Source organism: Nannospalax galili, unplaced genomic scaffold, assembly GCF_000622305.1.
Source record: "Nannospalax galili isolate Female #2095 unplaced genomic scaffold, S.galili_v1.0 scaffold744, whole genome shotgun sequence".
In the NCBI taxonomy this organism is placed as follows: Eukaryota; Metazoa; Chordata; class Mammalia; order Rodentia; family Spalacidae; genus Nannospalax; species Nannospalax galili.
This window is the reverse complement of record NW_008351509.1, coordinates 1359654-1387132: the sequence shown is the minus strand read 5'-3', so window position 1 is coordinate 1387132 and position 27479 is coordinate 1359654. Positions and strand designations below refer to the sequence as shown.

General features: G+C 47.4%; 1 protein-coding gene across 7 annotated transcripts in view; it reads right to left on the bottom strand.

The window, feature by feature from the left end:
* Positions 1-747: 747 nt before the first annotated feature.
* The window catches only part of Atp11a (ATPase phospholipid transporting 11A), a 128099-nt gene continuing 101367 nt past the window's right edge, over positions 748-27479 (bottom strand). For 3 of the 7 annotated variants that reach the window (XM_029553694.1, XM_029553695.1, XM_017802020.2), the window contains exons 18-29: positions 26678-26859; positions 24613-24864; positions 23266-23443; positions 21764-21866; positions 21090-21235; positions 20520-20579; positions 19244-19371; positions 18094-18229; positions 11914-11979; positions 11130-11233; positions 8612-8777; positions 748-2493 (exon numbers count right to left, since the gene is read on the bottom strand). In XM_029553694.1, the coding sequence (XP_029409554.1) occupies positions 2266-2493; positions 8612-8777; positions 11130-11233; positions 11914-11979; positions 18094-18229; positions 19244-19371; positions 20520-20579; positions 21090-21235; positions 21764-21866; positions 23266-23443; positions 24613-24864; positions 26678-26859 (1749 nt within the window). In that variant the 3' untranslated portion in view covers positions 748-2265. Of the gene's footprint in view, positions 2494-3692; positions 3803-6185; positions 6270-8611; positions 8778-11129; positions 11234-11913; positions 11980-17447; positions 17595-18093; positions 18230-19243; positions 19372-20519; positions 20580-21089; positions 21236-21763; positions 21867-23265; positions 23444-24612; positions 24865-26677; positions 26860-27479 lie in introns of those variants that run through there. The other 4 variants (XM_029553697.1, XM_029553696.1, XM_017802022.2 and 1 more) reach the window with 4 other exon arrangements.

Below are 27479 nucleotides of genomic sequence, written 5' to 3'. Positions count from 1 at the left end.
CATGCAGCCAGGACTCCAGACACAGGTACAGGATGCACTGCCACAGGGGACAGAGTATGAATCAGAAGCTGTGAATTATGACCAATGTAGTAAGTCACAGGTGAACATGTGTTAACATGTGCAATGCAAAGAAAGAAAAATGCTTAGAGTTGACATGACTTGCTTTAAAGTTAAAGGCAAGTAGCAGCTACTGTGAGGTTGAAGATCAGTTGTAGGCGCTCACCTGGTCTTCTGTCCTTGCATTACATTAGTGCCTTTTGAACATTTCAAATTCTTAGGTACATTCATTTGATAATTTCCTAAGCAAAATTAAAAAAACTACTAGGGTGTATGCAAAGTCTGGGGTGAAGACTGTCTCACAGGCAGAACAGGGTGCGGTATGCCAAGCCTGCAGCAGGAATCGTCTGTGTTTAAGGCTGAAGGACAGAAATCAAAAACAAAAACAGAGAAAACATGAAACTGCAAACTGACGACAAAGCAGAGAAAATGACTCCACTCTTAGCACGCCTTTCAGCTAACCACGGTCCCAGCAACACCAAGAAACAAAGAGGCACAGAGAAAAGCCAGAAAATTCAGTCGCCAGATATTGAACACTCTGCAGAAACTCTCACCAGAATTTAAAATGGCCAAAACTCTTGAACTTAAAAGAGTGAAAGCTTTAAAAACATACTTTAAAAATCAGAAGATACATCAACAAATGAGTAAGATATAAACAGCTATGAAAATACTTCAGTGCAAAGGCATTTAAGATCCCTAAAAAAATACATTACAAATAATTTGTTAACTAAACATAATCTGCCCCTCCCCACAGGTACGATATTTGTACCCATTTGGGGTTCTTAAAAAGGGTTGTAAAAATGCACACACACCACTGTTGAAGGGTTAGTGTGGACTGGGGCTCCAAGCCTGGGCTGACACATGCCAATGTGGGTGGGCTGGCTGGCAAGAGGGTATGTGGCCCTCAGTACAGAGCTACACATCTCTGTCGGCTCTCAGCTAAAGGCCACCCCTGATCTTTGGTGTGGTACTTATGCTCCTCCCAGCACCCCCAACTGCCACATCCAACAACTGCTCCTGCCGGCTCATCCCCTAATTCAAGCACACTGTTTATAGTGAAACCTTGTGCAATCACATTACAAAATTTGTGCTTCCCAGGATATTGGCTCTCAAGTGCCCATGCCCCCTCCATGACCCCCTCCATGAACCCAAGCTCACTGCATGACGTCACAGAGATGGGGGCTGGCTTTCTCCCACGGTCTGGCTGGCACTTTCTGAAAGGCTATACCATAATGAAATGTCTTCTCTAAGTTAGGACCATTATGTCTGTCAGATGCTCTGCTATAAACAGAAATGCCAGTGCAGGAAGCAGCTGAAATTCACAGTACAGCGGCCTTCTGACGGTCCCTCATGCCAAATAATGCCCTGGAAGGAAACTGTGTGGCACCAGCGAGAGGCATGTTGAGCTGCGAATTGCTTAAGTATGGGCCCACTGCTGGGTGAGAAAAATACCCCCCTGGGTGCCCCAAACCACCTTTCCCCAGGACCCCCAAACAAATGTTTTCCAATAAGGTAAACTGACATCTGACATGTGATAGACACTCCTGAGAGGCTTGGTTGACAGTGTGACCTGTCCTCACATGAAAATGTCCTTTTCCACAGGGCAGCAGGTAACAGGAAGGGGACTCTCACAAGCCCCACGTACAGGGTCACCATCTCCTCTGCAAACAGGTTCAGATATGGTCAGGGGAAATGGCTTTGTAAAGGGGAGAGTGAACATGAGCACAAGGCCACAGGTCCAGAGGACAGACACACTGCTTAGTGTGTGATGTGGCCACTTCCCTAAGGAGAAGTCTAGATGGTTTACACAGGAAATGGAGTGAGGAACGGCAAAACACAATGTGTGCAGAGCCTATGTGCAAGATACACGAGGCTTTGGAGAAGAAGGAGGGCTCTTCTCTGAGTGACGGCAGAGGATGGCAATGGTAGGAAGGTGGACACCGGGCCTGGCAGGGCCAACTTCACAGCTCTGATGCTCAAGATGAGGCCAAGCATAGTGTCCCTTTTCACAGTCCAGATGGATGCAGTCACCAGGCCTGGGGTAAAGTGACATCTGTCACTCATGGTCTAAACTGCAGTGTGCTGTGCCCGTGTGTGATCTGTGACCCCATCCTCACCTCCTTGGGGAAATGGGTGGGGCGGGCACAGGCACACACAGGCACCTGAGAGCACAGCTCTCAGAGGCTGGGACGGAAGCCTCTCTGTCCATCACGTGGGCGTTTCCAGGCTGGACCCACAGCACCCATGCCTCAAGTTGTGGGAAAGGCCTAGTTGAGGAGGGAGTACAGCATACTCCTTGTTCCTCCACTGTGTGCACACCACCTTCCTAGAGGGGGAGCTACATGGGGCAGCCAAGGGTCTGGTGCCCTGAGCACCCCAGTTCTGTAAAGAGGGCAGAAGGGTGAATTCTGAAGCGCTGTCCTGAAGCTGCGTGTTCTGCCAAGAAAACAGAAAACCCACTGTCAGTTCAGGAGCCCCTGGGAGATACCTAACCCTACAAGGATCCTTTCTAACCACCAGTGCACCTGCAGTTTTGCCAGCCCACCTCAGGCCACTAAATCACCCAGAGGGACAGGTCAGAGAGGCCCATTCCATGGGCCTTTAGGGCACCTGTCCCCTAAAGGCAATATACTTCCAGGTCTGGGAACAAACACCTCTGTTTTAGTGCCAACAGAGGAACCATCTCACATACCAGAGAAGAACAAAGGCAGGGAAGGGACAAAGTGCTGGTTGTTGAAAAAATTCCTCCCAGACATCACTGGCATATATGCACTGAGGCTCAAAGGCCCCAGATAGCCTTGAACATAGGGTGTTAACCACCATTCCAGGAAGGGAAGGACAAGACTCACCTGTCTGGGTCAGTGTGTCCCACCCTACAAGGATTGGGGTCAACATCATGCTGACCACATCAGACTCTCAAGTCGCCAACCTACCATTACCTGATAGAAGTGGCCTGTACTGCTGCTTGTGAAAGCCCATCTCACCCCACAACATGCATAAACAGCAGCAGGCAACCAGGCAGGAGGGGCGGGAGGCTGTACAGCTCCAATCTGCTTCCTGCTTTCCTGGGTGACAATCCCCAGGTTATATCACTTTAGATGAGCATCACTAGAGGATAAATGCCTGGCCCCTGTGAAGCTGGGTCACTAACACTGCTAGCGTGTGTGTGTGTGCGTGGGGGGGGTGCTATAGGGGGGGGAATGTTTCACAGCTCCAGGGCTGTTAGGACACCTTGTGTGCTTAGTAATGGCTTCAGCTGGACACTCACAGGGCTTATGTCCAGTTCAACTGTGTGAGACTACACTTCCAATTTCAAGACAAGACTGTCCTGAGAAGCTGAAGTGAAGCTGTGTCTATTATGGGCAGGAGCCAGCTTGTTAGGCAACTCTGGGCATGGCCCACTGTTCGCAAGTCAAGTGTGTATAACATGCTCCCTAAGTGGCTTGCTCATTTTCAGGTGTACCACTTACCTGTGTGTGTATGTGTGTAAACATGGTATATTCCTGTTTTTAGAATGAAGTACTCGTATCAAAAAAGGCACAGCACAGCAAAACTTTGGAGGAAGAACAGACAGTCTGATAAGGACAGTCTGAAAGTCACAGCACACTGGCCGAGTACCCAGTGGGTGGCCATACCGTTACCTAGCGTTGGGCTAGACACGCCTTGGCCGTGGCAAGAGGTCCTTCAGCAGGGGCCCGTCGCTGCTCGGTGTGGCAACAGCTGATGCTTTGAGTCGGGTGCTCTTCTGCAAGGGCGAGGAAAGATACTGAGCTGTGGCCTGCATCAGAGGCTGCGGGAGGCCAGTGCCAGCACCCTGGCTGCTGTAGACCTACGGCCACGTCCACACTGAACCACGCCGTCCCTACACTCTCAACCAAGGCAGGCCATGAGCTTTTCTTGCAAGGTCTGCACATATCAGTCATGAAGCCACCAAGGAGGCTGGAACTGGCTCTAAAGACTGCCTGTCCAAAAGGATGCAGAGCTTCTGCTAGGGTAACAGATGGCTCTTAACAAGTTCATGTGAAGAACTCTGCACCTAGGAGAAGAGCCAGTGACAAGGCCAAAGGGCAGGTTGCAGCACCGTGGGAGAGGCCCACCAGCTGGAGGGTCCCAACACAGACAGAACACAGGGAGCACGTCCGGAATCATAAAGCTATGCAAGTGGTCCTGCCATAGTGGCACCTGTGTGTTGCTTCCTCCGCAGAGCCACTAGCGTGTGAGCAGCATCTGCACACCCTGCAGACGGGGTGTCCACGGGCTCTGTCCTCATGGCTGCTGACTCCTGGCCTGGCCCAGCTCAGCTTCTGAACATTTTCCGGTCCTGACTCACCACCTCCTCAGTGGCAAGGAATGAGGGAGCTTTCAGAGTTGGATGGTAGAAGAGCAGGTGGAACTGGCAAGTGTCCAGTGAGGAGGAGGAGCCAGAAAAATGGAGCTGCCGTCCTTGCAAGCAAAGGAGCGGGATACAGCGTGTGGACGCAGAGACAGGAGTGTGAAGACACACACTGTGTTATATATATACAAGTTCAATATATAACGTGCCTGGTGTCCATCATGCTTGCCTTTTAATGGAAGAGGCTGAAAGAAAATCCCAGCTGTCTGAAGTCAAATCCACCCCACCGAGGCCTAGTACACATTTATTCCTCCAAAGCTTTGCAGACCCACGCGGCTTTACGGCAGCATCACGTCTGTCCTTGTGTGCCTTAAGTGCAGTGGTGGGCCCACGCAGCTGTGGCCTGCCCTGTTACCTGAAGACCTAGGCATGGCCTGGTCTGAGGAAAGGGGATCACACTGCCACCTCTCCAGTAGCTGGAGTCTAGTTTCTGTGCATGCTCCAAAGCAACTCAATGCATAGGAAGCTGCTTCAATACAGCAACAGTGTTTTCAGCTGGAGATGGGATATATTATATTTTACAAAGTTCTTCTGATTTTTTTAGTGTTCTTGGAAACTTCCTCCAAAATATTTTCCTAGCCATATCCTTCAACAGTGAGTAACTTATTCTAGCAAATTTTGAAGGCACTAAGAAACATTTTGATTCCTAGTAATTATTTGGCCTCAAAAATTTATTGTGTTAAAATTAGCATTTAAAATACATACAAGATGCTGGGCATGGTGGCACACGCCTTCAATCCCAGCACTCAGGAGGCAGAGGCAAGCAGGTCTCTGTGAGACTGAGGCCAGCCTGGTCTACAAAGTGAGTTCCAGGGCAGCTGAGCTATAGGGAGGCCCTGTCTTGAAAAATAAGCAAACAAAAAGATTCATAGAAGATGATCTGCTATTGGAAGGCAGACTTTTTCATGCTTTAGGCATTTCTTAGGATACAAGCTGTGGTAAAAAGGGAGCCCCACACAGGAATCCTCCAAATGTCATTAATGGAATCCTCCAAATGTCATTAATGGAACACTTGTGGGTACCATATTTAGGGACAGGGACAATTAGTCAAAACGCCACAGTGCCACCTCATGTTGCTGTTTCCTACACCTTGGCAGTGAGGAGCAAGTACTGGCTGTGGCAGTCACCTAGAGAAAGAGTCCTAGGGACCAGCTCCAAGCATGGCTCTGTGCTGCCAAAGTGGCTATTAAAAGCACACTAAAGGCATTTTCTAAAGACAGGTTCTTATAAAAAATTGGAACAGGTATCTGGTAAATAAAGGCTACTGTTAGTGTGGCTCAGCCTCATGATCTCTTTGGGATCCTGGGCAGACCACTGTCTCCTGAACCTTCCTCAGTTTCCCCACTACAGAGGGTCCCACAGAGGTGAGTATGCAGGACAAGGTCTCAACCATGGGCTATAGGAAGCAGGGCTGTGTGACATCACCTTGCTCAACTTGGAATGACTATGTGACCTGTCAAGTGCTTAGGTGGCCTGATGCTGGGCCACCTGTCTCAAGCAATGGTGAAGGCTCTGGGCCTGCTGATGCACCCTGAGAGCTGCCGTGACCACTGCTGCAGAAAGGAACAGCTCACGGACACTGTCCCCTCACAGGTGGTGTACTGTTATCGTGTTTCCAGAGGTAATTATGATGAATGACAACAGTGGAGAGTGCACTGGGTGTCTCAGCACTAAGTTCTTCCCACATGGTCCTGTGGCCATCACCCCAACATGCAAGAAGGAAGAGATGGTCACCTGTTGGTCAGAAACTCAGACCACTGGTGGTCTGGGAAAGCATAAAGACGGTAGGCTGCTCAACAGAAAGGCACTTGTTCCTGGCCTGCAGGCCGCAGTCCGGAGCGCATACGCAGTGTTTGAACAAGTAGTGGTTATTTAGGCAAAGCAACGGAAGACAAAGGAGGCAGGAGAGAGAGACAAGAGGTAAGTTGGTTACAGGCAAACATCCTGGCATATATTAACACCATTGCCCTGGCTGCTGGGTACTGCCATGCCAGGACACACTGGCCCGCTCCTCCCCACCCAGGCCACCCCCCAGCTCCTCCCTGCTCTGTGCCTCCTATAATCTGGGATGGTTTGTAGTAAGGTACTTCTCACAGGCTTCACAGCTCACTGCAGCTATGGGGACTTCTTCACTAAAGGAGGGGATGGGAAAGGTTCTCCTAGTATCTCCTACCTGCCTTCTAAGGCCATTCCAGAAGATTCCTGCAGAGCAGGGACCCATGGTATAAGCCATACGCACAGCCACAGCAGAGCTTGAGCCCTGTGGAGAGGTGCCCTTGACACCTGCAGAGCTCAACTTTACTGAGGCATATCCAGCTGAGCACCTAAATGTCCATCACAGGGGGAGCCAGTTCAGTACCTGAACATCCATCACAGGTAAATCTAACTTGGCACCCGAATGTCCACCAATGTCTGTGGACCAGGCAGAGGATGCTTTTATGAATGTGGCTACATCCTGGCCAGGGGACCAAGAAGGCATCCCAAGCCGTGCCCCTCTCTCAGGGTCAGAACTCCATGGTACAGTTGTCATCATAAACATGTATCCCACTGTCCCATGTGTCAGAGTGCCCCAGGCACAGGGAGTGGTTGTGAACAGTTCTACTATGAGTATGAGTGTTCATTCTGTTCCCATACATGGGTGTTGTCATGAACACAGCATCCCCACACATATCCAGTGTTCCTGGGCACCTGGTGTCATGAACACACGTATACTACATCCCTGTTTATAGGGTATCATGAACATGTGTCTAATGTAACCCTGAGCACAGGCTGTCATTATGATGAGTGTCCACTGTGCCCTTGTGTACAGGATATCAGGAACCTGAGTATACACTGTGCCCCTAGGCATGGTGGTTTTAGGAAAACACATGTTAGCCTTGGAACTGCACTGCTGAAGAGTCAAGGCTGTCAGGTTTGTTTAGAGGAGAACTGTTAAACAGCTTCCCAGTTCCATACGGGTTGGGCTGCTGGCTAGGGACCATGAATGTTGCTCCCACAGAACCACAGCAGTTGAGCACTGATCACAGCTCTGGGGCCAACTGTTCCCTGGGGGTCTCAATGACTGGCAGATGCTATTCTGCTCTCTCTCATGCTGTGTTCTACAACTAGCCCTGTTCAGTATCACTTTGTTGAGAGGCATTAACTTTGAACTGTTTACAGTGACTGTGGGTAAACATGTCTATTCCCATGAGCAGAGGCCTGGGTAAGAATTCTGACAGCTGATTTTATCAACTGTGGTAGGAGGCATGAAGCAGGGAAGAACTGGTGACCTGAACATGCTGAATTAGCACTAAGTCCTAAGAAGGCTTACCAGCCAGGATCCCACTGCTTGTGGTAACCAGCCCCCAGGTAGGGTTACCTGCTTCCCACCCCAAACATGGCTAGCTGGCTCTACTTTAGACTGAAGTTCCACACATCTGAGCCAAGGGGCAGCCAGGTGATGAGGGACCTGTGCCTGGGTTCCACTCTGTGCTTTCTTCACTAAGGCTCTGTGTTTCCATGTTGTAGCACCAAGGATCACAGAGAAGATGCTGGAAATGCAGATCCCACAGCCCTGCCTCACTAGGGGATTAGGATTCATGGCTGAGGTGGAAATCTGTGTTTTTGGTGGATTCCTAGGGACTGTAACCCAGGTGGGCCACAATTGTCAGCATCATGCTCTGCCCTGACCACAGGGTCCAGCTGAGGATTCATGTTGCCAGCCAGTTCGGAAGGTGGGAAACAGGCATCCCCCACCAATGCCCTCCTATAAAGGTAAATCCTCTGAGCCTTAAAAGTGACATAATTAAAAATTTTTTTTTCAGTGCTGAGGACTGAACTCAGAGCCTTGCAAATGCTAAACAGATACTATATCATTGGGTACCAAACCAGTCCATAATTTAATAGTAAAAGTAATAATTATTTTTTATGAATTTATATTAAGTAATTTTTTTTATTAATCTTTGATCTCTCATTCTTTTTCTTATTTCAGTTGATTATTAAATTCTAAAGATCAAACCAAACATTATTCATTTTACCTAATTTCACACTTGAAACATGTGCCATTGTAGAATTCATTGTAAGTTGTGGGCTAATCAGTTTTATGACCCGCAGACCTTGGTTACTTCCCAATCATAAGATGGACAGAGCAAAGTGGCTGGCCTGGATGGCAAGCCTCCATACCTGGGTCTTCTCTGTTGCTGTGGGCCACAGCTGTCTGCACAGGACCTTCTTGAGGACATCAGGGAGGAGGCTGACAGTGACAAGCAGCATGATGCCCAGCCAGGCAGGCCCACTGGACAGCATATGTATAAATACGTAGTACATCCGCTGATAACTGAGGAATGGCCTGGGCAAGAGACAGGGTACTAGTTGAAACCCTACCAGGTCAGGAGGGATGCCACAGCCTCATACTACTTCCCAAACCCTCCCTGGAGGCCATCTGTCTGGAAGCTCCACTTTTAGCACTGGCAGTCCCTAGGCACACCATCCTGCTTACCTGCTTGCCTGCCTGCTGTGAATCTGCCTCCTGCAGTCTTACAAGTGGGAGGAAGAACATCATCTCAAAGGGGAATGGGGATCCCAGAAGTCCAGTTTCAGAATGGGACAAGAAACATGACGTGAAGGGCTGGAGAGATGGCTCAGTGGTTAAGAGCACTGGCTGTTCTTGCAGAGGACCTGGGTTCGATTCTCAGCACCCACATGGCGGCTAACAACCGTCCTAACACCAGTTCCGGGGGATCTGACATCCTCTTCTGACCTCCAAGGCATTGTATGACACAAGTGCACTTACATACATGCAGGAAATACACTCATACACATAAAATAAAAATAAATATTTTAAAAAACACAGTGTGAAAGGGTGATGTTTACATGGTCATGTCCACATGAAGGTATTGGTGCAGCACTGACCCAGCAGGTTTAGTGGCTAACTGAAGCCTGGGTAGCCAAATGCTCCACACACATGCCTCCTGGGGTCTCCATGGGCCCCACCCGAGGAGATGGAGAAGTTCAGGGATTAATGAGGCTGCCCATGGCTCTCTTGGCTCCATGTTCCCTGTTTCCACCCAACACCTGGGGATCATCTTCTAGCTCTTGGCACCATGAACAGTCTAAGGATAGAGTAAAGCCCTCACCTCCAATGACATTCAATTTGAGTGTGGATACAAAGAAAGGGATAATGAGACTGGATCTGAAGGGGTCTGCAGAGACAAGGCACCTAGAACTGCTGGATCAGCTCCTGAGGCTCACAATTCAGGGGGGAGAGTTCCATGGAGGCCATGTGACCCACAGGCCCACTGTCCCAGGCTACCATTGAAGCTTCCTTGCCTCAGTCTCAGGACCTGCTGGAATCTCAGGTCTGACTTTCTGGCTCAGCACAGTAAGGCTCTGGGCCACTCATAGATGCTCTCTGCCTCTGCAGGGCTCCAGCTGTCATGCAATACACCCACCAACGTCCCCTGGCTGAGTGTCAGGGAGGAAGGAGGTCAAAGTGCTGTTTGTCTAAGGCAGCTTCTCTCCAGGGGCTACAATGCAGAGAGAACAGGATTTTGCTTTGAGTCTTATAACCTGGTGAGGCATAGGGCAAGGCTGGCCTGACCAAGAGGACAATGTGGACCAGCTACAGGTCTGTAGCTGCCCTTTCTGTGCAGATTAGTGCTTTTTGACAACTTGATACAAACCAGACATCTGGAAGAGGGAACCTTAGTTGAGAAATTGCTTCCATCAGATTGGCATATAGGCATGTCTACAAGGCATTTTCTCAATTGTTAAACGATATAGGAAGGCCAGCCTACTGTGGTGCCACCCTTGGGCAGGTGGGTCTGGACTGTAAAAGGTAGCCAAGCAAGCCATGGGGAGCAAGTGAGTGTGCAGTATTCCTTCATGGTCCCTGCCTGAGTTCCTGCCTTAGCTTCCCTCTATGACAAACTACAAAGTGTAAGATGAAATAAACCCTTTCCTCCCCACATTGTTATTGGTCAGAGTGTTTACCACAGCAACAGAAAGCATCCACAACACCTCCCAGTACTCTCCAGGCCTGGTACTCTGGTTGCAGGACTTTCCTAGACCTTGCCCATGTTGTATTATCTTAGTTGAAGGACATACTCCTTCCCTAGGAACGACGTCTTCATGTGAGGTCGGGCTGCTATGACCCTTTGGGAATGCCACAGCAGAAGGGACACACATCATCCTGTCCCCGCTGCATCTGGGGCTATGGAGTAAAAGCATCCTCAAGGTTCACATGTGGAAACTTGATCCTCAAGTCTCGATCAGTGGCATTTGGAGATGGGACCTTTTGGTAAATGATGAGGATGAACTGAGGTCCTGAGTATGGGTCCATGTGGCAGCATTAGAGGAAATGAGGCTGAGAAGAGCTGGTGTTCTCTCCTTCCTCCCTTTTTCTGTTATGTCATGGACATAATGCATGACTCTCACAAGGTGCCAAGCAGATATCACTGGTACTGTTCCCTCAGACTTCTGGCCTCCACAGCCTCATCAGTTTCCATACACTCAAGTCATTATAAACCACTCGGCTCAGTACTCTGCTAGAGCCCCCAAAAGGGCCTGTGACACCAGGCACAGAACACACGAGGCACACAAAGGCTCAGCCAGCACCACTCCAATGCAGGAGGCTGGAGGCTATGCATCTTGAGCCCCAGATGAAAGGGGTGTGGGTCAGTTAGGGCCACGTGGTGCTTACCAGATAATTCCTCCCCAGAGCAGGGAAAAGACAACGTAGAAGAGCAGCGACCCCCAGATGACAAAGTGGTTTATCCAAGTCCAGTAGTGTGTGTCCAATGCCAGCTACAAGAGAAAGAGGTGTCATCCAGGCACTCAGAAAGGAGGGCCAGAAAATAATGAACAATGAAGCAGAAACGAAGCCCGGCAGCAGAGTGCCTGCGCAAAGTTTATAAGACAAAACCACACCAAACCCAACCCCATGTGTCCCCAGGGGGAAATGGCTGGTGCGTCCTGGGTTCTTTGGTCCTGGGAAGCCAAACAGGAAGTACCCTCCATGCTGCTGCACACCACTGCCTGGGAAGACAACCTGAGGGGTTTCTTTTAAAGCCTTTAAAGACACTTGTAAAGCCTCAATGTGATGGGTTTGGGGAATTTCATAATGACATTCTCCACAGAATTTGACTTGAGTTTAAGAATATGAATTTTCTAAAATACACTAATTTTTTTAAGCAGAAGTATTTATATAATTAATCTATATAAGTAGTTATATAGAGGCTATGTATTATTAAGAGAATTTCAATCTGAATTCTTTTATAAAGACTCTTCATTTCCTTGGGGGTAATTTGGGAAGTTCACATACTAGGTGGTACAGATTTGCTGGAGCAGTGGGAAGGTGACCCAAGGGCAACCATCATGGGGGCTGACAGCCTTAGCACAGATCCAGGATTCTGAGAGTTCATGGGGTGCTGTGGGTGGGTGGGCTGGCCATGGCTGCAGCATACACACCCACGGCTGTGACTCACCTTCAGGGTGACAGTGAACACCATCACAGTGAATACCAGTGTCCCAAAGGTCCAGTTTCCAAACATCTGTGGGGACAACAGTCCGAATGAGCACCTGTTGACACGCACCTCTCCTCCCTCACCCCAAGCACGGGTGCTAGGAACACAACTCATCATCTCTGCATCTCAGTTCAAAGGTATGGGGACCACGTATCCTACATTTCCCAAGCCAGAGAAGAGAGAGCTCTGGTGGCTCCTGGCCAGCACAGTGACCAAGACTGGCTTGGGACTGACCCACTCTAGTGTTCTGCCGGCCCCTGAAACTGGCCTTGCTGGGTGCTAGCACATGACAGTCAAGAGTCCTAATGTCTCAGACTCGGTAGGGATAGAGACCGTATAGCTAGAGTTAAAATGCATGGTGTAGACTTGGACATGTCTAGGCTGTTTTCTGTAGAAGGGCTGTTCACCTTATTCCCAGGCTGTGCTCTGCCAATCTCAATAACAAACACAGAGTCCTGCATCTATTAACAGAGTTGTCCACAGCTTAGGGGCACAGCCAGAAGAATACTGCAGGAGACAGCCAGAAGAGACACCAGGGCACAGTGAGTAGCAGCATCAGGGTGGGCTTCCCCAAGAAGACCTCAGGACAAGGAGGAAGCGGGCAGGTGGAACAAAACTGGACAAAGCCCACCCTTCCAACAGCCAGGCCATGGCCACAGCCACAGCTGCCAACAACCAATCACCAGGAAGGGAAGACCAAGCAGAGGTGGGCTGCCCTCCATCCAGCAGGCACTTGGGCAGGATGGATGGAACGCACAGACAGGAGTCATACTACAAGAGAACAACACGTTTCCCAACTACAGACAGACACACAATGCAAGACCCACAACTGCAAGTCCTTTCTCTCTTGAAAGCCAGGCCACTGGAACCTTTTGCAAACAGTTCCCAGAGGTTGCTACACACCACATAAGGTGGCCATTCCATTTGCTGGGTTCTATGAACTGTGCTTCTCAGAGGATGTTCCCACTGCTTCTTTAAAATAAAATTAAATTTTTTATGTCATGAAGAATTAAAAAGTTGGGGTGCCTTTCCCTATAATTAGTCTTCAATCAAAGAAACATGCCCATAAACTAACTCCAAAACTATTTCAATGAAGTCATGGGTTATAGGAGTCCTTGGACATACACAATGGATAAGAACTTGTAGAGTTCTGGAAAAGCACAAGGACTTTGTAGAAAACACTAACTTCTCAGGGACTGCACCATGTCCTGCTCTTCATCCTCTCACAGAAAGGTCCTTTTCCCTAGCTTAGAAACATCATCCACAAAACCCTTACACCTGCAAGTTGGGGGCTTCTGGGCAAGGGACATCTGATCAGGGCAGGGTGGGCACTGTTGCAACCAGTGGGCAGAAACCAGAGATGCTAAGTGTTCAGGATAGGTCCTCATGAGGGAGAGCCACCATGACTAAGAGGTGTCATAAGTACCCTCTTCCCAAGTTTCACATTTGAGGCAGGAGTGCTTTACAACTCTGGAACCTGATACAGCTTGACTGCAGTCCAAGAAAATATTTACCTAACAGGGTGTTGGAAATCGAACAGCTACTGGATTAATTGAAAACTATAGTATTTAGCCAAATGGTGATACCCAGGTGAGAGGAGGTCCAATTTGCTCCTGCGGGGGCTAGCCTGGGAGGGGGGCACCCTACTGCCTCCACCCCAGCTGTTCTGTGCTACCAACTAGCAGGACATGTAGAACTCTTTAAAAAATCAGATACCTTGTGGCATGGTGTCAGCAATAGGCACACGGGGCAGCAGCATCACATACCAGGCCAAGGTGACCTTGTGCTCCTCCTATACCTGTCTATAGGGGGAAGTGACCCTCCACCAATGCCAGGTCTCCTTGGGTTTGGGGAGTTACAGCACACCTGGGGTGCCACCATAGGACACCTGGCCTGGAGTCTAAAAGGATACACAGCGACCACTACCACTTTCACAGGCAGAAAAAGTGTAGTAGTCTCAAAAGGGAACTTGGAAACTGGCTAGGAACCCAGGAAATGTGGTCATTTACCTTCCCATATCCAAGGTACTTGGCCAGCCAGTGCCACCTCACTGGGGCAGATGACCATGGAGCTATCTCCATACAGTCCTCAGTCCCTCATGTTTCCAGGGAGAGCCTTCTGGTTACCCAGCAACAGTTACTCTGTATTTGTTAGATTCCCTCAGGATCTATGGGTGGGGAGTGGGGAATGCATCTAGAATTTAGAACACCAGCCCCCTTATTGATAGGTGGTTACCTTCTCATAAGCCCCAATGACATTCTCGCTTCTGACTTCTTCAGGACCTGAAAGTATGCATCCATTGGTGTCTGACTGAATTACATCTCAACAATATAGCAACACTCTGATGGTCTGACAGATTCATACTTCAACAATACACCTTCACTGATAGAATGACTCATACCTCAAAAACATATCTTTGTTGATGAAACCACGGACTCATACTTCAACAACTGATTGATTCACAACTTAATGATAAACCTTCACTGTTGGACTGACAGATACTTCCAACAATGCATCTTCCACTGATGGTCTAATTGACACAAACTTCAGTAATACCACACCACTGGTGGTCTGGCTGATGCATACCTCAATAACATATCTCCACTGATTGACTCATACTTCTATAATTTACCTCCACTGACAGTTCAGCAGGCTGACAGCCTCAGTTCTGTCACAGCAGGCTGTAACTGTTACAACAGTTACTGTCCCTGGGTCAGTCCCACCTATCTGCCTGATGTCAGCCCAGTTCTTGTTCCTTGCTTCTTCCTATCTTCTGAGAATAAGCATTGTTGTTAAGATGTTTTCCGCTCACTAAAGCCTTTGAACTGAAGACAATTTAATTTATGCATACAAAAGTATTCATAAATATTCTGTGACAGACATGATCTGTTCTTTCTTAAGGTCAAAGTTATAACCCCTCTGTATCCTCTTGGGCAACTCTGCACCTCCATCTATCAGCTGTGCTCTGTGATCACCCACCATGGCCAGCTATGCCTTGGCTGTCCTCTAGGTGTCTCTTGACTACTGAAACATTTTAAACTGAATACTATCTAGGAACACTCCAGTGCACAGCGATTATCACCTTTGTGGTATTAAAATAAGAAATAATTATGTTTTTTTAATGTCAGTGTAGAAAATGCTCCATAAGCAATTTTTTTTTTTTTGGTCTTTTTGAGACAGCGTCTCCCTGTAGCCCCAGCTGTCCTGGAACTCACTATGTAGACCAGGCTGGCCTGAACTCAGAGATCCGCCTGCCTCTGCCTCCCGTGTGCTGGGATTAAAGGCGTGCACCTCCACACCCGGCTACTGTGGGTGCTGGGAATCGAACCCGGGTCCTCTGCAACAGCAGTCAGTGCTCTTAACCACTGAGCCATTTCTCTGGCCCCCATAAACAATTTTTTTAAAGTTACTGATAATTCCATCATTCCCTCACATCATGAATGTGCCCATGGAATGCAGTAGGTCTTTTTATAAGTAGTTCTCCTTTAACCACAATTAATAGAAAAAGCCTCTGAACTGATGGAAGCATCTGGAAAATGCATTCTGGATCCATACGGAGCATCAAGTATTAGACTGTCACCAACCAGAGTTGCTCCTTGCCCTTGACCCCTGTAGATCTAACACTCTCATACCCCAAATATATATATCAACATAACTCAGGCTGAGAAGGGCTCTCTGGAGGCCAGGGGCCCTGGATGAGGGGTGCACATGCCTGGAAATCAGACTTCCTTGACTTCCCTTGCTTGTGGAGTGGCCTTGATCATCTCAAACCCTCCATTCCTACCTCACAGATAAGTGAAGACGTCTACCTTGTAATACTTGTCACAGTGATGTCAAGGTGACCAGTCTTTTAGGTCCTCAGACTGAACAGAGCTCAGTGTTCTCAAATCATGCTGGACTTTGAACATACACTTGGTGAATTAGTCACCTGCTCCAAGAACTGGTTTGGGATGATCCTGCCAGCCATCTTTGATACATGCTGAGCATCCACTGACAAGCTAGTGTGCAAAGAAAAGGTGGCCACCAAAGTCTTCTACAGCAGCAAAGCCCTGTGGGATGCTCAGCTGGACTATGTGGCCTCTGCCTTTCTGTCCTCATTTCTAGTTATAATGAACACTTTAACAATGGTTAATGACAAGAATGGGACTGACGGGTAGGGACACTGCAGGGCCACCTAGAAGCATCCTCCTAGTAGTTCACTCAAGGCCTGATGAGGCCCAAAGACAGTCTGAGGAGTAGAGGACAAGGAGGCCAGGCAAGGGGAACACAAGAATCCTGGGCTCCTACGAAGGACAGTGGAGATGGTGCTATACCCAGTGGCCAGAGCAGCCTAGGAAGAGACACACCAGGACCCCAGGGGTGTCAGAAGATGTAGGAGATGCTGCAGTGTCTCTGAGAAGGCCTAGGGGGCAAGCACATCGCCTTGAAAGCAAGGAGCCACCCAAGTCCTTTCCTAGCACTGTCTCCAGGCACCCCTGGAGAACACCTATCACTGTACCTGGAAATGCGAAGCGCACGCTGCTACAGGCAGTGTGGGATGCGAGAGGGATGCCATGACACTGGTACAAGTCAGGATCCGAGTTCTGGCTCTGCCTCTAGCTATCACCTGGCTTCACCCAGTTTCCCAGCCCATGTAAGCTCCATCCTCAGCCTCCCATGCCAGTGACCACCAGATGAAGGGGACTACAGTGGCAGGATATACTGTGACAGTGACCTGGAAAACTGAGCACTGAGGTCTGAGTGTTTCAGATATACACGAGACTGCAAGATTTTTATGTAAAGTATTTCTACGGGGAAATCATATGAGTCACCTAAGAATCAAACAATGGTCTAATCTCACTTACGGGATGTCTGGTGGCATGTAGGCATTATTTGATTAAAATAAATGGACACAGTAAGTTATAGGAGAGCTTAAAATCTTTACCACAGCTAAATAAAATTTCAGGTTCAAATTTAGTAAAAACTGACTTAAGTTATAATGAGAGAGAACAGTACCTTATAATTACGAACAGATACATGGGTAAACAAAATGCCAGGACACAGGGCAAGACTCTGGGGTTTCACTCTAACAGACTGAGGGATCAACATGAGGGGAAGGGAAGAGCTGGTTAAACAAGAAGTGAGAAGCATTTCTGTTAAGCTCCTGGAAGGGACAGCTGAGGAGGAGTTTCCTCTAATGCCAATTTCAGTGTTCATTTGAACAGCCATCTCAGAACCAGTAACCTCAAGGAGAAGCGATGCTAAGCTCAATACTTATGATTTTAAGTGGAGACAACACTAAGGTCTGCTGGATGCCTCTTGTTCCCCCTTCCCCAGGTGGCAAAGGTATACCACCAAAGCAAGGCTTCCACCAGGCCTCGTGTCCTTGGTTTGCAGGGAAGTGCAGACCTATAGGGTCAGTTTGCTAGCCCTCTTTCTACTGAAGCCTTGACAGAGACCCAGGGAGGAGACACCTTTCAGGGACTCTCGGCTCTGATGCCAGTAGAGGGCAGGAATGGCTAACAGCATTTCTACTGACAAAGCACACAGAAGAAGTCACATTTGAAAATATTTTCAAGAAATATTTTATTCGTAATGCACTCCAAGAACACAGAGAGGACAAACCCAGGGTGTCTTACCATGTTTGTGTTGGTGGTCATTATCTGAGAGTGGGAAGGGAGGCAAGTGGCAAAAAGAAAAAAAAGCAAGATACGAATAAAACAAACCCCAGAAAGTAATCAAATAACAAGCTGCTGTCCACTAGAGAACTACAGATCTACTCCCCAAGGGGACATACTTATGTGCTGTGGAGAAACACTAGCACAACTTAACTCCCATGCGAAAGGGAAAGGCTGAGTGAAGTAACTGAGCCCCTGGGGATTATCTCACAATGGGGTACAAGTTATAAACAAGCCTGGAAAACCTCAGGACAGGCCTTCCCCTACAGCTGGTAGAGGGGAAGCTCCATGGAAGGTGGTGCTTGTTGGTCTGGGTATGACACATTCTTTCATCCTTCGCGTAACGTGTTCCACGGAGTCACATCTAATTGTGCTCATCTAACCGAGGGCTGACCTGTTCTCACATAATTGTTCTACAAGGCTGAGCAGGGTGGGGCTTTTATTCCTAAGCAGTGAAGCCAACAAGATCAAGCTCGGTACTGACCTGTCCGTTGCTGGTCACGGTTGTGTTTTCAAACATGAAATAAGCACCAAAGAAAAATACTAAAGCGTCAAATACGCCGAGGAACGTCCAGTAAATGAACACTCGCCAGCGGAGCAGCGCATTCTTGGCGATGTCTCTGAGGAAAAGGGTGGGAAAAGGAGTGGTGACATGAGACACAAGTCTACCCTCTGCAATGACACAAGCTGCACGCTGCCAAGGCTGCATCCTATGCTACATACCAGTGTTCTCTACTGTTTTTTTTGAGTACTTTCTCTACATATTCAGCTGTGATGCTGTTAAAAGCAGATAACCCAGTGCACTCTTTTTTTTCTGAAGGCAAGTGACATACACCACCACACGACTCTGACACACATTGATTAATTCAGACCGAGGACTTGGGCTTGCTCCCAACCCACATGACTCCCCGGGTCTGCTCCACTGGTTTCTCTGCAGCAATCGCTCTGTGCCTATTTAAAACAGCACACATGCTTGTTTCCTTAGGCATCAAGGCCTCATAAATGACTAAACACTCTAATGAAAGCTGTGAAGCCCATGGCTTGGGCTCCTGTGGAACTAGATGGGGGAAGGTTGCCTCTGAAGTCATGATGACTTCTAAAACTACACATACACGTGTGTATGCATACATACTCAAAAAGGACGAGAGACCCTGGTTATCTGAATGCTGTGGGTAAAGGACACCAGTGTGGAGTGTAGCCTGATATTTGTTACTATCAGGAGACTCTGGACAAGAGTATGGGAATCTCCCTGTTATAGAATGTTAGAGACTCTGGGTTCTGAAGTAGCAGATAAACAGCTTTGTCTTATTACTAAGAAATGCCTTCACTGAGGCCAAAACAGATGGAGATCCTATCCTTGGCTTTTTTATTGCTCCCAAACAGCACAGTGAAATGCAGACTGGCTTTGAGTGCACTTTCAAGCTAGTGTAAATCTGCCTCACCTATGGAGCACACTCTAGGATACTGCATGGCTGTTTATCCACACTCCTGCAGAAGCAAGCTATCCAGCTTTGAAACAATGCCCACCAGGTGGGGCTGATTGGAGTCACCCTGCTTCCTATCTGTTCCTTATGCTGCACAGAAGGAGTTGGGGGTGGGGGTACACCCTGTACAGAGAGGAGGCATGTACCTACCTGTACAGGGTCGGGTCTCTCTTGAGCACTTCAATGCCCACATGCTGCTCCATGAGGCTGTACAGAAGAATTGGGAGGGAGGTGAAGCTGATGTTGTAGAGAGTCAGATACGCAGTATCGTACAAAGTCTGCAACGAGGAGACACAGGCTGAGTAACAGTCCACAATGACTTTACTGACAGGTGCTATAATCTAGTTTGTCACTCTGTGTGTGTGTGTGTGTGTGTGTGTGTGTGTGTGTGTGTACACACTCACGCATCAGGTATCATCCTCAATTGCTCTCCACTTTATATTTTGAGACAGGGTCTCTCACTGAATTTGGAGCTCACTGATTTAGCTAGACTGGTTGGCCAGTGACCAGATAATCTCGTGTTTCCATCTCCCCAGCAGTGGGATTATAGGTGCGTGCCACCATACCTGGCTTTTTATGTGAGTGTTGTGGATTTGAACTCAGGTGCTAATGTTCCTTCAGCAAGCCCTTTATCAACCAAGCCATCTCCTCAGCCCCTAAATGTTACTTTTTAATATGTAAAGAAGCTTAAACATGCAGAAAGTACATCTAAAATCCATAAGCGTCATCTTTCTATAGAGATAAAAGGACTAGGACAATCTTCAGACTTCAGTTTACTAAGTTAGGTTTAAATTTACAGCCAGCAGAAGGCTGTTTGGACTAAAAAGTTTGCAATTCTGTTTACTTTCACTGTCTTCCAGCTTCTATTCACCTGGCCCTGGCTGCTGCAGATCCATGCCTTTGGTCCATCTCCATCTGAGCATACAGGACAAGGCATGGTGACAGAAAGGTGTCTGCCTGGGCAGCATATACTGAGGAGCCCTTCTCTGAGGTCACATATGCCTGCATCTAGTCCATTTCAATGCCTCAGACTCTAAGAATGACCCTGACATCCATAAGGGCTCAGGTGTGAGTTTAACTCTTCCCTGTAATTAGACAGCCCCACCCTGAGTATCCTGAATTGGGGACAGGCCTATTAGCTATATCACTTGTGTCTAGGAATACAGCAGTCTCAGGACATACAGAACCAGTAGACTCTGGGGGCTAGGAAATGCCTCAGTTCTGTGGCCTGACCCTTCATCCACACCTACTGACAGACCTTGGGGACAGAAGATGGATGGCAGCTGGACCCCTCCCAACTTGGGGGGTGGGAGGGGAGAGGGCACTGTCCTCCAGTTCCTGAAGTGTCTTCCTCCTCTACAGCCACCCATCAGGGAAGGAAAAAAAAAGGCTCTGGCAAGTTTCCAACTTACAACATTGGACTGACCTGCTGTGAAAACCCGCAGAAGAACTGGTACAAAAACTGAGGGAAAATAAAGCAGACATTCTGAAAGAAAAGTCACAGCCATTAGTTCAAGGGCATTCTGCAGAGGTGTATCGCTCACCCAGGATTCACAGGCTGTTGTCAACAGACTCTACTTTACATGGGGGAATTATTCCAGGTGGGCCTGGCATCCTACAAAACAGCAGAATGGGCTTCGAAAATTCCCTTCAGTGATAACTGAGATATACATGTGACTACAGTCTGGCCATGGCAGGCACAGGCAGTGCAGCAATGGAGTCCACAGGGAAAAGCTACCTGTCTAGGAAGGGCCTGTTTAGAGGAACAAGCCACCCTTCCTCAAACATCTTACAGCTCTCCCTGCTGGCTCCACATAATATTGAGAGGGTTTGAGATATGCCAGACATCCCCTTGTAATAGGAGCAAACTTCTTTCCTGATGGTCACTTCTCTTTGTAGATAAATGACCCTGGAAACATCAAGTCACTTGACAAAGGTCATGCCATTGAGTTCTCCATGTGCCACTGCAACTGAGAGGAGCAAAGAGACCCCCTACCTTATAAAAGAAGTATTGCACAAGCTCAGATATCCTAATGTAATAAAAATGCCCGTGAACAAGCAGCATCTTCTTCAAATGCTTGAACTTCGGTATTGCATAGTCACTGTTCCTTGCAGCCTGGCGACCCTCCTTCCCAATGACGCCTAGGATGAAGGATTGAACGCGCTGGTCAGCCAGAGCTGGCTAAGCATAGGAAACCATCCCTAGGTGTGGTTAGTTTTTGTCAACTTGATACAAACTAGAGACACCTGGAAAGAGGGGGCCTCAATGGAGGAATTTCCTCCATCAGATTGGCCTTGGTCATATATATGAGGCATTTTCTTAACTGCTAATTGATGCAGGAGAGTCTGGCCTACCCAGTGCCATCCCTGGGCAGGTGGGCCTGGGCTGTGTAAGAAAGTGGCTGAGTAAGTCAGTAAGCAATGTTCCTTCACGGTCTCCGCCTTGAGTGTCTGTCCTGGCTCCCCTCCATGCTGCACTATACTGTAGATTAAATAAACCCTTCCCTCTCCAAGCTGGTTTATCAGAGCAACAGAAAGAAAACTAGGACACCAGGCATGTCCCTCTGCAAATGCACCAGTTACAGGTGGAGGCATAAGGACCCTCTGCAGGCGATAATATGGCTTTGTCTACCTAAAGTGCCAACCCCAACCAAACCAGCAATGGCTCACCTATGCCCACGTGGGCCTCCAGGATCATACTGACATCATTGGCACCATCACCAATTGCTAAGGTAATAGGGTGCTCCTTTGAAAATTTGATCAACTTAACAATCTGGAAAAGAAAGAAATGCTCAGTTTGTCTTCTGTTTTGCTTCTGCTAGGGCTATTTGTTAACTAGGCAGAGCTAACAAAAAAGCAAACCTAACGTAGAAAAGAGTAAATTGTTCGCAGCTTACAATTCTCAGACCATTTTCTTCACACAGGAAAAAGTTCTCATAATGAAAGCAACACAAAAATAAAGCAAACACTACTGAGATATGGTAACTTTAAAAAAGGAAAGTGACAAAGTTATAGTGATGTTCAGGTATTTGAACAGATTGGGGCCAGTGCCAACCTTGTACTCTGCAAAGGTGCTGTTCGGTATTAAATAACCATTTTTTCTTAAATAAGCTATTCTTAATGCTATTTTAAGGTTCAAATTTGTCATGTGCAAAAGTTAAATCTGTCAACTTAGTGCAATGAATACTTGCCAAGATTTTTCTTTATAATTTCCAAATCAATTTCTTTATAGATTTTTTTTCCCTCCGTGTATGTACTTAAGTATAATGTGTTAGGCTAGGAGACCAAAAAGAAGGGAAACTTTAGATTGCCTTCTTGTCTCAAGATGAGAAGGGGCAGGATACATTCATTTGTGTAAAATCAATTGAGAAACTAAAAATAAAATCTCAGGCTGCCACTGGGGAAGTAATTACAAGTCTACACGGAGTCAAACACGTTAGAGGGTAGGAAAAAAGCCATGTTTATCTCGCATAGGATGCACTCAGGTCCCCGTGCCTCCTCTGTCTTCTCTGAGGATTTCCTGGGAAACCCTGGCTGTGTCTTCCTGACAGTGGCTGATTGGAGTAGCACAGTCACACACACGCCATAAACCATCTCTCTGTACCTGGCTCTCAGACTGTCATAGTGCATTGTACTGTCTTGGCTGGGCCATCTGAGAGGCCCTGGATTTCTACATGGTGGTTCAAGGTTCCCTGGCCTCCTGTACCTGAAGTGTACTACAGAAAAGCTGGATCTCATGCAAGCTCATGAACACTGAAAAGACTCCTTATTCATGCATGCTTCACACAGCACACTTAATGTATTTTAAAAGACTTTTAAGGTATGTTTACTACAAAAACAGGGGGAGCATGCAGGGATGTTTGGAGTCCAACAGAGGAAAGTCAAATTCTGACTGACACTGGCATAGAGCAGGTACTCAGTGAACCCAACATCCCTCACCCTCACCCTTGGTGTAGGTTCCTAAGAATCCTGCTGTCAGAGTCACCCTGCAGAGGAAGCCAGGGCCTGATATTTAACGATGGACCCAGGTTTTAAATTTCTATTATTTTTGCTTGTTTCTAAAAGGTGTTGCCTTCCTCTCTACAAGGTTTACAAACCAGAGACTGCAAGACTGAACAAAAGTCTTTCTCTGTGCCATATTCCCACTGGCTACTAGGGAGAGAGCATACAACCTGGGCCTTCTGTAACGGTGCCATGCGGCAGCACAGCACAGCGCTGCAGTTCCGACAGATCTCCAGGAAGAGCTCTCTGTAGTTGCCGGACGAGCTCCCATCTTCTCGGGGTTTCATTATCAAGGACAGTGCAGCTCCATCGATAATTAAACCATAGTCATGCATATCCGTCGAAAGTCTGTTAGAGCACACACATGGGAGAGGATCACTCAGTCACTGAACCTAGTTAGAACACTATAAACTGTGGGGCACCTGCTCTGAGTTCACGGGATGGAGATGCTAATATTTATTGTTTCAACACTACAATCTTCATAGTACTGGGTAGAGTACCTGTGACCACACTGTAAATCATGCTTTAATGAAAAATTCTTCTTTCACTCAAGTGAAGCAACTACAGCTTCCTATGGGTTTCTGTATAAGTTCCAGTACCGAGACAGTACCAGGAGGCCATCAGGAGGGTAGTTTTCATTCCTGGCCTCCATGCCAGCCTCCCTCTCTCTGTATGGCTAATAGCTCCTGGGCTTTTTGTTCCAGAGCCTTAATTGTTAGAATGTGAGCTATTAAACCCCTTGGTTGGGCTTTAAAATGACAAGAAAACACCTTCAAATCTTTTTTGTATATCAACGCAAGGAAGTATCTTTGTGCTGTTCATAAAGAGCCCAAAATTTCTGTACGATTTAGAGTTAACTTACTTTGCCTACATTAACCAGAAGATAGGCCAGCAAGATAGCTCAGTGGGTAAAGGCACCTTCCCTAAACCTGACAGTCTGAATTTTGATTCCTAGGAACTACAAGGTGGAAGGAGAGAACCAAGTCCTGCAAACTGTCCTCTGACCTCCACATGTACACTGTGGAAAATGCATGCTGACACATATACAAAATAAATAAAAATTAAAAAAATTTTTTGAAGAGTATGAATCAGAGACTCCAATGAGACCACCTTCAGATAATTTACCCAGCACTGGTAGGGCAGCACTTATAAAACGTGAATGTTCTTGGAAATAAACAACTTCCACAACACTGCTCCATCTCAGACAAACAGCCTGCATTATTGGTCCCTCCTGATCTCTCCAGCAGTGTCATAAGGCATCCACAATGAAGCTACAAGGCTCAGGAGCAGATAAAAATTATCCCAATCAAAACATCTTTCTGTAGTCTCTTCCCAGCAGTTTGAAACCACCCGTACACAGGCACTACACACTCAGCTGCTGTAAAGAGAATGTTCCTGTTTCACCCCCTGCATCCTCTTGACTCGTAAGGATGCTGGCACTAGTGCCCCATAGAGACCAAGGGTCCCCATGAGGACAGTGAGGCTGACTTGTGAACGAGATTGGAGGTGCTGCCTACCCTGAGAAGGAGTCTCTGGTCAGGCTTCCACTGCAGCGCAGCACTGTCTTCCTCAGCTCAAAGAGAACATCATGTAGGCTCTGTTCCTCGATCCTCTTGGTGGTCAGCTCCAGCAGCTGTGTGCTCCTGCGGAAGAGCTTGCAGGCATAGCAGGTGGCCGCGGCCGTCTCCATCTTGTCCCCAGTGAGCACCCAGACTTTGATGCCCGCCTTCTGAAGCGCCTCAATCGTGTCTGCGGCTTTCTCTTGGAGCCTAGGAAAGTGGAGCCAAGACAGACAGTGGGGATCAGGATCCAAAGGCCCCAAAGAAAGACTTTCAGAAAGATAAAGCTGTTAAGATAATTCAGCCCTGCAGCATACAAAGTACAAAGCTGCTGGCTCATGATCTATTTTTAAAAATTACATTTATTTATTATGTGTGTGCACAGAGGTCAGAGGATGACTTATGGGAATTGATTCTCTCCTTCCATATGGGGGACCCAGGGATGGAACTCAGGTCGTTAGGTTTGGTGGCAAGTGCCTTTACCAACTCAGTCATGCCACCTGACCCCTAGCTTATGATCCAACATAAAGGACCTGAAATGGCTCCCAAAGTTACAAGTGGGTACTTTACAATGACAGGACCCAACAGACAAACTTGAAAGAGATGTTTAAGGAGGTGGCTGTTCTGTGTGCCCAACTGGCTCTCACTGAATACACTGATACTCAGGGCTAAGAAGTTCCTTCCAGAATCTCTGGCTTTCCAGTAGGAAAAGAATCACAACCAGCAAGAAAAAAGTCTTATTCCAGGAAAAATAAGATCTGGAAACAAGGCCATCAGTATTATATTTCCTTTGGTATCAAGTGTTCTAATGTTACTTATCAAATTGGAGTTCCAGGTGCATTTAAGTAATAGTAGATGCTGGTAATAATGCTGGTGGTTCCACAGGTAACTAATATATCACCAGCTTAGCATGTGCCAATAATGCATGAGGTTGGGTATGTATGACCTTTCACCTCCACATAACCCTATGAGATCAGACCACCATTGCCATCTGATATATGGAAAACTCAAAGCATTCTGAGTGAGAGAAGTGGCTGAATTCTAACTTGAATCATCTGGCAAGACTGTGGGAGGAGCTTCCCAGTGTGAGGCATGGAGATCATATTATTATTACAGTTCCAGAAACAGGAAAACCACCTCTCTAATCTTAAAAGTTTTTGAAACAATAAAAGGAACTTGAGGCTTATAAAGATTTGCAAATACTCTGGCTCTGAGTTTTAAAGAAACAGAAATAGTGATCAAACATCACTTCAGGAGAGAGTTATGCCTGCAATTCTGGGAAGATCACATGTTCCATCCCAGGGCTACATAGTAAAATGTTGTCTGAAACCAACCAACCAACCTACCCTGCCTTTAGCCAACCCAGATGACACTGCCCAGCTGTGGGTGAAGGACAAGAGCTTCTAGCAGTGCATGGTTCAGACCCACACCCACCCATTTTATTGCCACTGGTCCCTACATGTACCCAAGGTGTCAACCCTCCATGTTCTGTGTCTTAATTCCAGCCACGTCATCCACCCACAGGGATACCTGAACATCTGCTCCCCTTTCTGTACCACTGCCCTCAGGCTAGACTGATAGTTCCTTGGCCTGCACAGTCCTACAGCAGAACTGTAGCCTAAGCCACAGTTAGCCTTCACGGTGTAACTAAGAAGATCCAAAGTTCTTTCTCAGTAATTATAACCGCTGGTTTTCACAATAGTCCACTTCATAATTTTAAGTGTCTTGGTTAAAGACATTAAAATCTAAAAGTTGGGGCTTGGTAGATGGGTCAGCACTGAAAAGGACTTGCTGCTCTCACAGAGAACAGATTTCAGGCATCCTATTCCCAGTTAGTAACATACCAGCCCATGACAGCCTCCTGGGTCATCACTCTGTGTGTAGGAACAGACACAAGCCGTGACCTTGTGAAGAACATGTCGGCACTGTACATGTGGGGACAATCTCCCTCCATCCCACCCTCACCCCTCACCACCATCATGCCATCATTTGTAACCCAAGCACAGATGTGTGGCATCTTTACCGGTCTTCCACAGCTGTAGCACCGAGCAGAATGAGATCCTTCTCTATCTGCTCATAGGCTTCAGCTAGCTTCTTCTCTCGATCTTGAAGTGCCACTTTGGCAGCCTGCAGCAGTTTGCAAACATCTTCATATTCTTCTGGCTCAAGCTTCTTATAGGCAACACACAGGGTTCGAAGTCCCTCCTGTGGAGCACAAGCCAGCATGTAATGTGAATCCAGTGTCACCCACTGAATGTCATTTCCAGGCCTTCCTCATAACCCTCTCAAGAGAATGGTTACGTTATAACCCAGCCGCTCTCTGGGGAGTTGGGTGGACACTGAATTACATTATATGGACAAGCATTGTGCATTACAGAACTATAACCTAGGACATGTGGAGATAACTCCTACAGGGTGGACAATGAATTATGTTGTACAGATAAGCATTGTGCATTACAGAACTATAGCCTAGGATGTCTGGAGATAACTCCTACAGGTCAGGGCCACCACACCAGAACACAGACTTTACTCCTTCATTTAAAAAAATGCGGAGTTTGATTTAAGCTTTTTGGGGGGTAATTTGCAATCTTGTAGTAATTATCTGGTGACAGTTCCAAAGTGAAGACCTTGTCGGAATTTGGCCTCAGTGTGCCCACTCTCCTGGGGTTGATCCTAGCAGGAGGGGCAGCACCCCCTACTACCGATGTGAGACTTCAGCTAACAGCAGGGCTTGAGAATTTTCCCTAATAGTGTCAATGAAACCCAGCATATCTTTCTATAGAATGCCATCGGGGACTTTCTCTGAGGAAACATGAACAGGGCTG